At 38.0% G+C, this 15,428-nt stretch overlaps 1 protein-coding gene across 2 annotated transcripts in view; it reads left to right on the forward strand.

The window, feature by feature from the left end:
• Positions 1-15,428, forward strand: part of SUCLG2 (succinate-CoA ligase GDP-forming subunit beta) — a 262,885-nt gene that overhangs the window by 118,448 nt on the left and 129,009 nt on the right. For both annotated transcript variants that reach the window (XM_082849090.1, XM_082849091.1), the window contains exons 3-6: positions 7,995-8,094; positions 9,027-9,117; positions 13,072-13,224; positions 14,788-14,877. In XM_082849090.1, the coding sequence (XP_082705216.1) occupies positions 7,995-8,094; positions 9,027-9,117; positions 13,072-13,224; positions 14,788-14,877 (434 nt within the window). The remainder of the gene's footprint in view (positions 1-7,994; positions 8,095-9,026; positions 9,118-13,071; positions 13,225-14,787; positions 14,878-15,428) is intronic.

Consider the following 15,428-nt stretch of genomic DNA (forward strand, 5'->3'; position numbering starts at 1 on the left):
GTGCATTGGACAGATGGACCTCCTAATTGTCTTAGAACATTCCAGGTTTCTTAACTGTCATGAATTTTTCAGGAGCATGGAACAGATGCCCAGTACTATTCCTTGATTTGCATTGGACTCAGGAGGCTGAGAAGGATTTTGGATGCACTCTGCAATTGGGAAATCAGGGCCTGTTAGGAGAAAGAGTCTCTAAAGAGTGGAGCTGGTTAGAAAGTTGAGGGGTTCCTGCTAAATCTCTGTGAGTGAGGAAAGGGGAAGGCTGGGCAGCAGGCGCTATAGCTCTGAGGGCACAAAAGCGTCAGGTTTCATTGATCCCAAGTCTCTCCTGGAGACTGTGTCCTCTGGGATAGAGACTGTGCTGAAAAGGAAAAAGCTGCCTCACTAGGGGCTCAGCCACTCTGCTTGAGAAGGTCCCCAGAAAGGACCCACTTGTGAGAAGCTGGAGGATCTTTCTTGACTAGAGGGAACTGGTGGTGGTGTGGCCAGTAGACCAGGGTGGCAGAATGACAGCAAACAGGCAGTGGGGCTGATTCCAGACAGTAGCATATGAGAGCATCTCTCAGCAAGTGGAGGGCCAGATAGAGGAATTGACTTAAGTAAGAGAAAATAGGGAATAGACAAGATTTCTAAACATGAAGGTGGAAGATCTCAGAATACTAGTAATATTGCTGTGAAAGTGAAAGAAACATCTTTAAATATGAGTGCAGCCCAGCCATATATATGGTGCATGCATTTTAAATTTCACAGTCTTTCCAGTTGTCTCTGAAAATAAAACTGTTGTGAGTTTATCTTCGCATATCAGTTCTGGGCATTGTCACCTTTTTCTCCCCTCTTGTTCATCACTGGTTTACATCAACAAGAGATCCCCTTATATTTCTGTATGATCATGTAGCTTCCAATTGTCTGCTACTGAAGACAGACAGAGTATATCCCTCATATACCCTGGCCCAGGATAGGTTCTCAAGCCGCTCAGAAAAATATAAAAAAATATTAATTCTGAACCTGCAACAGTTATGGGCTTTGCCTTCTGATTCCTTTATTATCATCTGTGGTAATTTATACTGTGTCAGCTTGGTTAAGGTGGAACTCCATTTCTAAGAATCCCCTTCCTTGTATATATCAGGTTAGAGTTGCCCAGATTTGGAATTTGCACAGAACTTGAAATGCAGCCATTACTTTGTGATGCAGTGATGGGTAGATGTAGACATGCTGGCAAGAGGGTCCAACTTGTCTTTGTTCCTTTGTGCTCCATGTCTAGCTGTTTTCCCAACTGCTGACCTTGCTGATCAACATGGACACAAAGCCATCATGAGATGCGTGGCAACAAGTCCCATACCCTTCTTCACAGATCCTGCATATGCTAGTTGGTGACTCCTCTCATTGGCTGCTTGGTGACTCCTGCCTCTACTTTCACACCTTTCCTTTCTCAGCATCTCCTACAAATTCAGCTTTAATTCCTGTAATAAATCCCTTATCCATAACTCACAGTGGTTCTGCTTCCCTCATTGAGCCCTGACTGAACACATCTTTGCCTTAAAAATCAGGGGAAAAAATGAATTTTTAATAGCTAGTTTTCCTTTATCATTCTTTTCCTTCAAGTGTACCACAAAATACTGTAGAAATGCTATTGATGTTCATAAATGCTTTTCATCATCTGTGACTGTTTCCAGGATATGTTGAAGTTACAAATGTTACAGATGTTATTATTAGTAATGTATATCATTAATCCCTACTATACATAAAACAGTAGAGATTTCTGGAAATTTCTTCTTTTGAAGAAACTTGTTCTGAAAAATTCTTTTTATCAAGTGGCTTCATTTGCAGAAGATTTGTTTAATGTCCTGTGGTTACAGTCTTATAGTATTAGACATTTTTTTAAATAAATGAATTTATTTATTTTTGGCTGCGGTGGGTCTTCGTTGCTGTGTGTGGGCTTTCTCTAGTTGCGCTGAGCGGGGGCTACTCTTTGTTGCGGTGCGTGGGCTTCTCATGGCAATGGCTTCTCTTGTTGCAGAGCATGGGCTCTAGGTGTTGGGGTTTTAGGAGTTGTGGCTCATGGGCTTTAGAGTGCAGGCTCAGTAGTTGTGGCACACAGGCTTAGTTGCTCCGCAGCATGTGGGATCTTCCCGGACCGGGGGTCGAACCTGTGTCCCCTGCATTGGCAGGCGGATTCTTAACCACTGTGCCACCAGGGAAGCCCATTAGACATTTTTTGATTAGCTACAGGTGCTTGAATACGATCACATTATTTTTGGCATCAGTGTCAGGAGGTTCTATCCTTAATCTTTGTTATGGAAATATATCTTTTAATCTAATAGGCAAAATGTAAGATTGGTTTATAAGTATTAAACTACAGAAAGAGTAAGATATTACAACTAAATCGAGCCTTTCTGGAGGTAATTTTTATCTAGCTTTAAAATTTTTATCACCAACAAAGTGTGTATTAAAGGTTATGAAAGCAATTAATAACACCAGTGACAAAATCAGAAGAGTAGGCTAATTTATCATTATAGATTTTAATAAGGTCTATAATGTAGGATTACATATACAATATTTTTAAGAGTATGGCAATTTGAAAAAGAATGATTTATCAAACTTTAATTTAGGGGTTTTTATAAGAGCTCAAAATGATTCCCTCGAAAATAAAATTGTGTTTTGTGTTAAGATAATATTATTATCTTCATTATATTAATAAACTGTTCAAATGGGCATTATCATGCCCCCACAGTATCCAAATGAAGGAATTATTTTAGATAATGTGGGATTAATTGGCTTACCATATTAAGAAATTAAGATTTAAAACTTACATAAAAGCCTTATCAGTAAAGAATTTTTTAATGTGAAATAATGTCTCCCTGGATAACTTCCTATTTGTATTACAAAACCCGTGTCCTAGAGATCGTTTTATTTCCATCTTTTACTTATATTTGTAAATCACTGTTCCAGGTATGTTTAATTTAAGTCCTTGATGGGTAGCAGTCTGATGGAGAGTCAAGTATCTCCAATTCTGTTTTAGTCTAGGGATGTGACCAGTGGTGAAATGGCTTATTCTAAGGTCTCATATGTTTGAAATTCTCTATTGCAGTGTTTGTGAGCCCATGTCAGACTTGTTGAAAGTTGAAATACTTGTTTCATTCTCAGAAACAGTCTTATTTCCCAGCGAGCAACCTACTAACAATTTGAGGAAATAGGGGTCAGTCTATAGGAGATATTACAGTAATGATTAAGATAGGTAATTCTCCACTTTTAAGTTTGGGTTCTGAGGTCATAATGAAAACAGGGATGTTAGCTCATTTCCTTTGGGAAATTGCCACTTGGGTCTCTATTATCGCCCTATAAATTGTATGTTTTTTATTAAGATTCATCTTTTCATAGTATCTTTCAACTCTTCTCTTGCCTCCCCCTCCGCTTTCTCCTTGCCATACAGTAATAGGTAAATCTGAAATACATTTTAACTTTCTCTATTAAGGATTCTATCAAACCTCATGAAAGGTGATCACTATGTTAGAAATTACACAGTGCCATTGTGCTTAAAACTGAATATTCCAATTTTGCTTGTCAGTGAATCATAGAAATCGTAGTTCCCCCCCCCCCCCCACGCCCCAAACTACAGTGTTATTGAATCAAAATAGATGATCATGGTAGTAGTCACCTTGCTACAGTACCAGTATATAGAGTAATACATTTTGTGTTTAGAAAGTATTACACTTTGAAAGAGCGCAATACTTAATAAAAACCAGTTCAGTAATACAAATATTTCTTTGATCACCAAACTATTTAAAAAGGATAGTTGAAAATAACTTAATGTTATTCTTTTTTTTTTTTTTTTTTTTGCGGTACGTGGGCCTCTCACTGTTGTGGCCTCTCCCGTTGCGGAGCACAGGCTCCAGACGCGCAGGCTCAGCGGCCATGGCTCACGGGCCCAGCTGCTTCGCGGCACGTGGGATCTTCCCGGACCGGGGCACAAACCCGTGTCCTCTGCATCGGCAGGAGGACTCTCAACCACTGCGCCGCCAGGGAAGCCCTTATTGATATAGTTGACTAACATTTTCAGACATTTGCTATGGCTCATTTGTGTTCAGGTTCTAAAATATGTCTTGTGAATATTATTTTGCATAAATGTATTTTCAGAGTTGCATCTACGAAAAGCAAAGTGAAGTAGTTTTACAAAGCCTGTCTAATTAAAAACATTTCTTATTTATTCTATTTAGGTTATGCTTTCCTTAATGAATTTATTTATTCTTTAAGATTTAATAACGCTTCCAAGAATGTTTATTATCCAGCATGGGACTGTTGGGGAACTATAAAAATTGGTATAAAACTGTATTATTTGTAATTATAATAACACTTGTTGTGGTGGAGAATGAGAGGAAAACAGTGAGAAAGCATTATTATTATTATTATTTTGCGGTACGCGGGCCTCTCACTGTTGTGACCTCTCCCGTTGCGGAGCACAGGCTCCGGACGCGCAGGCTCAGCGGCCATGGCTCACGGGCCCAGCCGCTCCGCGGCATGTGGGATCTTCCCGGACCGGGGCACAAACCCGTGTCCCCTGCATCGGCAGGCGGACTCTCAACCACTGCACCACCAGGGAAGCCTGAGAAAGCATTATTTTAATGCTAATAGAGTGAAATAAGACCATGGCTCAGAGGGGTTTTTTTAGGCTTTCTTAATGGCTATAAAGTTTGTTCTCTTAAGTGATAATGGTATTTGAAAGTCTTACGTATCTATTAAGTTTATCAAATATGTCTCTATAGTGCTTTTTTCTCCTAAAATATATATGAATTATAGTAAACTGGTTTGCATCAAACCCAGTAGAACTCTAGCCATGAGCACTGCTTATTATCAGAAACTCACCAGTAAAGGAAGAGAATAAAATGAATGTATTGCATATTTAGGCTACTGCATGTAAAAGTATCAGTTAAGAGAAGGGAATTTGGAGTTATACAGACCTGGGTTATACCAGTAATATGGTTATCAATGTATAAATGCAATCCATTTCTGTACAAAATCCATTGGAGGAGAGTCCTCCCCCCCACCCCATCTCTTTTTAGCTTTATATCCTAAAATACAGTTAACTCATCTGTGTATTCATGCAAATATGGAATTTCCTGTATGGATATTCTTTTGTAGTTCTGTTTGGGAACAGCGAGGTAACGTTAAAAAAACAAACAAATTTGTACAAGTTTTTGGAGAAATCAGATCTTTAAATAAAATGGAAACAGTGACATTAAGTGTGAATCCACTTGGTAAATACTGAATGAAAAAACTAGTTACTGTTCAGAAGGATTTGGCCACTTAAATTTTAACACTTTGAGTAAATAGCCACATGAGTTAAATTACTTTATGTGAGTTTCCCTCAAGATGAGACAAACTTATCTTACTTTGGGCTACTGACCTGCTGTACTGATTTAGTATTTGAGATCTAAGCAGAAGAGATGATTGTAGTGAACTTATTTTTGGCCTGGGGTGTAAGCTGCAGAAGATGTACCTAGATTTGATATAATCTTTTTCTTTCCCTTTTTCTATTTGCCCCAGTGTGTGGCTTCACAGTCTCCAACGTAGTTGCTTGGTCTACCAACTGTAGACCAAGTTGGAATCCTTTAATACATGATCGGTGGTGATATGAATAACTGACAACACTTCATTGAGCCTACAACTGTTTCTGTGTCTTGATGGTTAGTACCTAAAGCTTATCTAATCAGACCTGTGTAACACCAGTTAACATTGCCCATTTAGGTAGTCTACATGGCTTTCAGGTTTTGCTGTTGGAAAGCTTGGAGAGGAAAGCATCTCTTTTTCTGGATGACGAGGATATGAAAAATGATAATGGCAATGGAATGCTAGTTATCCTTTTTAAAGAATTTGAAGAGATCACAATTAAAAACTTAAGTAGACAGCAAAAAGTGTTTTTCTACTTGATGTCTTAAAAAGAGAAATTGGAAATGTCTTTCTGTATTCTGCTTTTTTGCTTAATTGCTGAAAATAATTATAATGATGATGGCTATCATATTTTGACTCTTTTTTTAATGCGCCAGACTTTGAGATGAGTACTTTACCTACTATTTTCATTTATTCTTCACTTCATTCTACACTATAGATTATTTTTGTTTTGACTATTTTATAGATGGACGTGTTACTTTTACCTTTCTGAATCTCATTCTCCTCTTCTCTATAAATAAAGGGATAGGCAGAGTTGGAGATTTTAACTAAGTCTGTTTTTCTTCAAAGTTCTTGATCTTAATACTACTCCTACATGCAATAGCCTAAATATGCAATAAATTCATTTTATTTGGTCCCATTCCTGGTGAGTTTCTGATAGTGAGCGGTCACCATAGCTTGTCTTCTACTCAATTTGATGGGAACTAGTTTATTTTAAGACACCGTTTGACTGATGTTGTTATGGTTCATACCCTGGGCAGAAACTATTGTCAGAGGTTATAGAGGACAGCAAAGAAGGAACTATGTATACTTCTGAGAGAAGGTAAACCCTGGTTTTCTGAGTGTGCGCAAATATAGAAGGGAAGACCAACCAATAAGACAATGAGCCTTAATAATCTGATTATATCAGCTAGAGTGACTGTCTTACCCAGTGCCTTCATAGTGTCACATCCTTCCGTAGCGCCCCATTGCCTTCATGATAAAACCTGTGGCTCCTTTTCTTTGAACCGTTGCCTGCTTGCCTACGAGTAACAACAGTGATGGTCGTAATAGTTGAAATAACCAACAATTATGGACCTTACATGAGTGGTTGCAGATTCCGACAGTTTTTACCATCTCAACCTTTTGGTTCCTCACAATATACAAAGGTAATAAATGTACTAACTGATCGTGGCAATACGCTTTCATTAGTGAGTTTTTAGGATTTGGGGATATTTGCATATATTTTCTAATTTAATTCTTAAAATAACCCTCAACATTGTTTCATAATTGAGTAAACTGAGTCTTAGAGACATTAAGTAACTTGCCCAGTATCACACAGCTGGGCAAGGGATGAAGCCTTCATTAAAACGTGGGTCTGTGATTCTAAACCTAGTGTGCTGAACCAGAAAACCGTTAGAGCTGTATCGGAGATTGTCTGACTTAATTCTCTAATTTCAAACAAAACTTGATCACAAACAGAGAATGCCAAGCTGTGGCCTGAAGATGTGTACTCTTTGATTTATTAAATGCATTTGATTTGGGGGCTGACTTTTTTTTTCTTTTTGTTGGTTGGGTAAGGGAGCATTCCTGTTGGCTGAGGGCACCTTCTCTTTCACTGGGCTGCTTCACACATCCAGCTTTCCCACCAGTCCTGTAAAGATATTTGAGTTTATGACTTTGGTCTCAAAGGTCAAGAGCAAACAGCTCACTCTTTCCTTGAGTGTTTTGAGAAACAAAGATTCCACAAACACTTTCCTCTGGGATGTTCTGTTACTCTGCCAACATTGAAAAGATACTGCTTACTTTTAGTTTTAATCCATTTCCTCCTCCCTTGCCCAGCCCCACTGATACATAGAACAACTGCTCAGAAAACTGTTGATTTCCAAGAATACAGTTCTTCAGTACTCCCTTTGCATCTTGTCTTTAATAAACCTTTCCTCCACATAAACCAGCCTTCCCTTTGACATCTCAGATGGCTGACAGGTAGTTAACTCCTCTGACTGGCAGATTGGTGTCTCTGCCACATGGAAGTGTGTTTACACAGTAAAATTAATACTTCCAGCCTGGATCTATTTAGCATCTTCTGACACTCAGAAGAGCCAGGGAACACATGCCTTGCTCTCCCTTGGGATGGTTGAGTATTAGATTAAACTCGCAGGAAATATTTGAATGTCCTCAGTAAACAGACTTTGTATTTAGGCACATTGATGTTTTTTGAAGCTCTTTATTTTCAAAGTCGGTTTGAGAGAGCTTTTACCAGTCACTTTTGGAAGTTATGTCATTACCCCTTCACTTGGTGCTTAAAAAAAAAGAATTGTAAATCAACTACTAACTCTGGATTTTTTTTGCAGATGCAAAAGAAATTGTTTTAAAAGCCCAGATCTTAGCTGGAGGAAGAGGAAAAGGTGTCTTCAGTAGCGGTTTGAAAGGAGGCGTTCATTTAACAAAAGAGTAAGCCAGGAGGTTTTAATTCCTTGTCTTTGGGGCAAGCAGTTATGGAAGATCCTGCTCATGACTGAAAGGAGCAGCGAGAAAGAGGGCTGGGGTGGGACTAGGAGCAGGAGGTGGCACATAAAGGAAGTAAATTACAGGTCGAGGGCTCTGGCAGTGCCTTAGCTTCCCTTCTCCTCCCACAAAAGGATTTTTGTTCACTAATTGGTGAAAACTTGACACTCCTGTTCTAGACAATCAGTGGTTCATCTTGCTTGATATGGTACCACTTACAAATTAAATGCTGCTTCTGTAATGCCACTCTCCTACTCAAGAACCTGCGGTGGCTTCCCATTACCAATGGCATCACTGGTCCCTCCTGTCTGATAGTCAATTCTTCCTTTATCTGAACCTGTCTGATCAGCTTTATATCCTATGTCTCCACACACTGAACACTTTCCTCTCCTCTCCTGTCACATAGCTTTCATGGTTACTTTGATCCTTCCCCTTCCCTTTATCCCCATCTTTGGTCTTACTTCCCAGATTGCCCACTATCCAGTATTTGTTATTCAGCTCTTATCTTAGTCTGCTATGCATTTCAGCATTGTGTCTCTACTATGACTGTAACTTATTTGGGGGGAGAGGATAGCAAATGTAAGCAAACTTCTTTTTGTTTCCCTTCCCTCCCCTCCCTTCCCCTCCCCCGCTTCCCTCCTATTGTTTCATTCATTCATTCATTCATATATATTTTGTACTCAGTGAGCCTCTGGTACAGTGCTAGGCACCTAGTGTATGAGCAGAAAGCACCATGGATTCTATGAAGGTGGAGGTGGGCCCTGGGCAGGGTGGACTTGGGGATATAATACAGACTCTGCTTTAAAATGATTTTCAACAGAGACCTTGACTTTCTTTTCTTTCTTCTCTCTCTCTCTTTTTTTTCTCCTCTCTCTTAGTCCTAAAGTTGTGGGACAGCTGGCTAAACAGATGATTGGGTATAATCTAGCAACAAAACAAACTCCAAAAGAAGGTGTGAAGGTTAACAAGGTAATGTGAATGCTTTTGGTCATTTTCTGTGTATGTGTTAAAAAAAAAAAAAAGAAAAGAAAATCATACTTCAATTTTGACAGTATCAAATGAAGCAATGCACTTTGGCAACGTGCCATTTTATTTTTTAAACCTCACATAGTTAATTCTGCGTGTGATGTAACTTCAAGGAGAAATAAAAAGGATTCTAAAGTAGTAATAGTGTTTATTGTCATCAGCATTTAGTAAAAATGGGTAGTGATTGAAATAATACCTTTTTCTTTCAGAACACAGGCACGATTCTATTTAAAGCCAAAAGACCTTGGCATAACAGCTCCTAGACTCAGTGACATTCTCTGCTCCCTCGCAGCCCCACCCTCATCCTCAGTATATCAGAATTACTGTACCCGTTACAGTTGTTTTTCTATGTGCCCCTATAACTTACTTTAAGATTGTTACCATTTTGACCCACTGTTCTCACTGGGAGTATGTTGTATTAGTGAGGTCTCTTGGGACACCCAAGTGTGTATAGGGCACGTACGTGTATACATACACACACAGAGAAAATAAAGCCGAGAGCAAAGTGGCCTGCCTCAGCCATGAAATTGTGAGTGGCAGAGCTGAGGCCAGAGCCTAACTTAACTGTGAGAGCATCTGTCTTTGTCCCGAAAAGGACACTGAGCTGGAGGGAGATGGAGATACTTGGAGGGGTCATTAGCTCCTTCCCTCTAAGAACACAGAGCCTTTCTAAATGTCGAGGAAGCCCACAAACAAGACTGGTTCTGGTTATTTCCCTTTCCCACTGCCTCGCAGGTAGATGCAAGAACTGTTTACATCTTAAATTGGTTTTTCAAATTTATTTTTGTTCAGCCCAGCGTGGTACTTTTTTTTTTCCTTTTTAAACTGGTTATGAGCCTTTACCTATGTAACGTCTTCAAAATTTGTCCCCAGAGGATATGATTAGTAGTTTTGTTTGTAGGAATTTGTTACTTTATATAGACACATGGGGTTTTAGATTAGAGTTTGTGATACCTTTAAAAAGCATATAAAAATACACAAAAGAAGATTCACGTTATATAGATATGCATAAAATTAGTTTTGTAGGTCGGTTCATGAAATACTAGAGATAAGTGCCTTCTTGTGAATTGAGTCATTGCCAGGAAGCTACCAGAGTGATTTATTTGTAAGTGTTTCTTTTCCTGATTGCAAAAGTGATTAACATATGTAAAAAATTCCAATAATATAGAAATATAAAAATTAGAAAAGTAAAATTTCCCTCTATTCTCACTCCTTAATTGCCATGCTTTGTTTCTGTTCTTTTTCTCTGTAAAATGTGCATTACCACATATTGTAACAGTATTATTATATACAACTTTAAGGAACATGCATTTTTAATTTATGGAATCTTTGACATCAATCAGAAGTTCCCAGATTATAGAAACTTTAGATTTCTAAGTTTGTTCAAGAAGCTATTTAAGCACATTACATACATCGATTCACATTGGGTTTTTTTCCTAAGTCTGTGTTTGTGGTGTGTTCCTTGGGATAGTAATAGGGGAGGTGAGACAGTGCTACTCATCATGTGCTCCATGAGTCAGTACCTGTACTGTTTACTGTTTCGCAAAGAGATTAAGTTCAAAAACTGAGTACACTGTTAATCCTATCTCATCGCTGTCCTGTTACACATAGTTTGTACACTGGCTCTCATCCACAGACTACAATTTGAGTAGCATGATATATAAAAAACAAAACAAAATGAACAAACAACAAAAAAATGAAAAACAGGTTCATTGGTCAAATAGGGTAAAGTGTGTTAAAAAGCTTTCCATACCGGAAGACTCCAAGAAAAGGCTGTGTTGATGATATTGTTTGTGTCAGTCACAGATGAAGATTATTGAAATGTATCTAACTGAACTTCTCATGGCATGAGTGTTGATGGAGTCCATTTAGATTCTCTTTGTAACAATCCCTAAAGTATTTTAATATCCTGGCTCATAGGAAGGGCATCTTAATGTCAAAAAACTGGTCTGTATATAAAAATTTCTTGAATTATCTATTGACAATCATCATTTTCCTGAGAATGTTTTTTTGAAGAGTGATGGGTTGTTTCTACCAAGCAGGAGCTGTTTGAGGCAGCAGCTGGTCTTTGCAAATAGAAATTTGATGGAATGTAGAGCATATCTGTCAACACTTTAGAAGATTAAGAAGAGGACTCTTGAATGACACTTATCCAAAAACGTTATAACGTTGTATTGCTTGTCAGAATAACTACTGAAAGTTATTAAATCTGGCTCGCTAGACTAGCTCTGTATTAGAAAGTGACTTGAAATCAGAATGGTTCTATGAAAATCCTAACACCGTGTGCCAAGAAATATTTCTTACAAACTCATGAGCTACCATTTATGATAGAAAAATCACTATGAAACCCCTTATAAGGTACTTTATTTTTGACCAGTCATAAATTCCACAAAGGTGTGAAAAGAAGGAGTTCTGTATTCATTACGTTATAGCTTTCTAGGTCATCATATACTTATCACATTTCATGTGACTTAAAAATTAATGCTTTTGTGGCTTCTGGGTAGCTAAAATCTAATGTTACTTAATCAGTAACATTTTTTGTGAAATGTATTACTGAACTTTTAGGAAAAGCAATGTATGTGATTTTATTATTTTCACTTCTAGTACTGATTCTTCATGGATATTCTTATTTTCTTTTAAAAAGCATCCAAGACATCTGTTACTATTTTTGTTGGGAGTGTTGGTACAGCCTTTCTCTCCAAGGAAATTTAATAGTACTTATCAAAATTTTAAATATGAACAATATAAAACTTAGCCATTTTACCTTTATATACCTTGACCACAGGGATACTACAACAATGGAGCAGAGCTATACGTACAGAAATAATCACTGAGGCAGCATTTTAGAAACATGAGTCCACATAAATTGTCATCAGGGACATGGTCAAATAAATATTGACATATAAGTACTGTGTAGTCACAATGAAGAGAGAAGACCTTGTACAATCCAAGTTGTAGTATTAAGATTAAGAACAAAAAGGAAGAAAGAAAGGCATTCAAGCGTGTATAATATGTATCTGTGTGCAGGAGATTCCATGACTAATGCTTGCAGACGCATAGGGAAGAGGTAAAAGTTAGTAGTGGTTTTTCCTGGCAGGGTTGCTTCGTGCCTCTGTTGAGGTCGTACAGAGCAAAAGGACACCTGTCTGGCACATGTGTGGAGAAAGAAATCCTTCCATCTGATTTGCCTCCTGCCCATTCAGGGTCCTGGAATATGACCACATCCTCATAGAGGAAGGGATGACTTTTTCTGATTATCAGAAAGGTTCCATATGGACTTGTGATCACTCTGACTACTGGGGCCCAAGGGGTGTGTATGTGCAGCAGGGAGCTGCTTTCACTGTCTCCTCTGTATACTTTTAGTATCGTTTGCATTATTTTCAAACAAGCAAATATTATGTTTGTAATTTAAAAGAAAGTATAAATTGAAATAAAAATACAGTGATCCAAGAGACAGAAGTATTCAAACATAGGAAGCATCAGACATACCATAAAAAGAATCCTTCTTTGGCAACGAAACTTGGTTTTCTACCAGTGCAATCTGAGAAAAATCAGTGTAGTAATATATATGTACTGTTAATGTCCCAAATTAAAATAACAGCTGCTTCCCTGGAGTTTTTCTTAAGTGTCAGGGTTTCCGAAGGAAGAAGAAAAAGAAGATTAAAGTGGGAAGGTTCCTTGAGGCAAACCGAATACCTGTCACTTGAACAAATTATCAGGATCAATTAAGGAGGTGAAAATGGGCACTGTGCGCCATGAGAGCAGCACTCTCAAATCTCACTGGGTTTAAAGATCCTGAAAATGAAGCTGTTTGATTTGTGTAGCAAGTTTATATAGATTTCCAAGTGGAAATCAGCTCGATGCTGACTTAATTTGACTTTCCCACTAATGTGGTAGGTGATGGTTGCTGAAGCCTTGGACATTTCTAGGGAAACCTACTTGGCCATTCTGATGGACCGGTCCTGCAATGGCCCTGTGCTGGTGGGCAGCCCTCAGGGGGGCGTTGACATTGAAGAGGTGGCAGCTTCGAATCCAGAACTTATTTTTAAGGTATGTTTAGATTCCTGACTATGCTCTGTTCATTGATTGTTGCTATACAACCTGTTAAAGATTTAGTGTGGAGTCTGAGCCGGGTAGACTTTTCCTGGGATTTAAGGCATGAAGATATTGAGTCCTTTTTCTTACTGGGTGTCCAGTTGAAGGTTGGGTAGATACAAAGTATGTGCTTTTCAAGGTCTTTTTCTTTGCTTTTTTCCCCTCCCTTTGTTTTTTCTCCTTCTTGCCTTTTCTTTCCCCCTTATTTCTTTCCATACAACTTGCCCCAAGAATTAACCAATGGAAATGAAGATGGCTGTGATATTTCCATTTCCTCTTGGTTAACTCTACCCCATTTAACAGTATACATGACCCAGAAATTCTCTCCTAGGAAATCAGATGTGAACTAGAGACTGCCTTGATGTCTTTCAGTACTGGTAATGAATCCTTCTAAAGGCCAGATTCTATCAGTTTGTTTCAATTCATTAAATCTTGTGTGTGGGTTTTTGTTTTGTTTTGTTTTGTTTTTGATATTAGGATGAGTCTAGCCAAAGAGACCTGAAGTCAAATCCTAACTAGCCAGTACATTTCTCAGTGTCTCTAAGCCTCATTTTTTGAATGAGTAAAATGAAAATGGGGGTAATTCCCACTCCATAAGAATTGTGAGGATTAAATGAGGTGATGTATATAAAGTGCTTATCAACCTACCTCAACTATAAGAAGAAAAACCTAAGGTCTTTAGAACTATAATCTCAGCTTTTAATTGTGAGTTCTTAGTGTCAAAAAGAAATCACAAAAAAGTTTTTTAGCAGAAACATTCATTATTCCTCTTAGAAAGTGATTTTTTTTCCCTCCAAAAAACAAGGATTTTATTTCTTGAAACTCTTCATTTATATAAGGTAGTAATACTTTGGAGATTGGTTTTAAAATATTTTCACCAATGTTACATATTTAAGTTAACTACTTTAGAAGTTAAATTGAGACTTTACATGGTGGCTTTCCAATAATACCTACCTATTTTTGAAATTAACATGATTTAAAACAAACCATTCCGTTTGTTAAGAGAATACATGAAATAATATGCATGAACAGCACTCAGTATCTTGGAGGGAATGACCCTTTGTAGAGCTAGGGTATTATTAATAATTATCATCATCAATAGAGTGTTTAAATCATAAGGTAATATTTAACCTGTATAAGACAAGCTCTAAACTTAACAGCAGTGTTAGGCAGGAAAAACTTACTTTGGAAGCCTTCCAAAAAATGTCATAAAAATTAACTGCCTAAGTATTCGTCACTGCCATCTGTATAGTAATTAAAAGTGAAAACTGGCCTCCGATTGTCTTGTCAGCATGCCACCCTGAAGAATTATATAGTTTTTGGAAAGGCTGTTTTATAGATGGTCTGCTAATTAAAATATACCCTATAGGCAGCTGTGGTGGCCCAGCTCAGAGATCTCTGGAAAGGTGCCACACTTTAATTACTCATTTGCAAATAAATACTAAGTATTTTCTTTTGAGGTTGTAAATCTTTTCATTTGACTGTCTGAATTTTGCTCATTTGATTCATTTTTATTAGGAGCAAATTGACATTATTGAAGGGATAAAGGACAGCCAAGCTCAGCGGATGGCCGAAAATCTAGGCTTCTTTGGGCCTTTGAAAAACCAGGTACCTGAGCAATTGGAGGCCGGTGTGCCTGACGTGTTTCAGAAAATGTTTGGGAACTTGCTAATTGCCTCTAATGTTTGTGATTATCAGGAAATAGGGTAATTTATTGTTTTCTTTTTTTCCTCTAGTTGTTTATAATGAAAAAATATTTACCTGGTGTTCCAAAGAGGATGTTTATGACATGTGTGTTTCTATATATATATGTATTGATATATCAGTATGTATGTGTGTGAGAGTGTGTCGCCTGCAGACACATGCACTTTGTTATTTATGTTGGTCTCTTTGTCTTTTTGGTAGCATTGCAGCTCCAGCGCTTGAATTATAAGAGGCAATATAGTGGTTAGAAGCACAGGCTGTAGAGTCAGGCAGTCCTGAGTTTGAATCCTATACTGCTACCCAGTACATGTGTGATTCAGACCATCTGAACGTCTCTTTCATCATCTGTAAAATGGGGTGGTGAAATCCTAACTGAGAGGGTTATCATGAGGATTGAGTAACCTGATGCGTGAAAGTGCATATTCAATACTCCAGAAAGGTCAGTTATTATTGTT

The sequence above is a fragment of the Leucopleurus acutus genome (assembly GCF_964270905.1).
Source record: "Leucopleurus acutus genome assembly, chromosome: 10".
NCBI classification, from domain to species: Eukaryota; Metazoa; Chordata; class Mammalia; order Artiodactyla; family Delphinidae; genus Leucopleurus; species Leucopleurus acutus.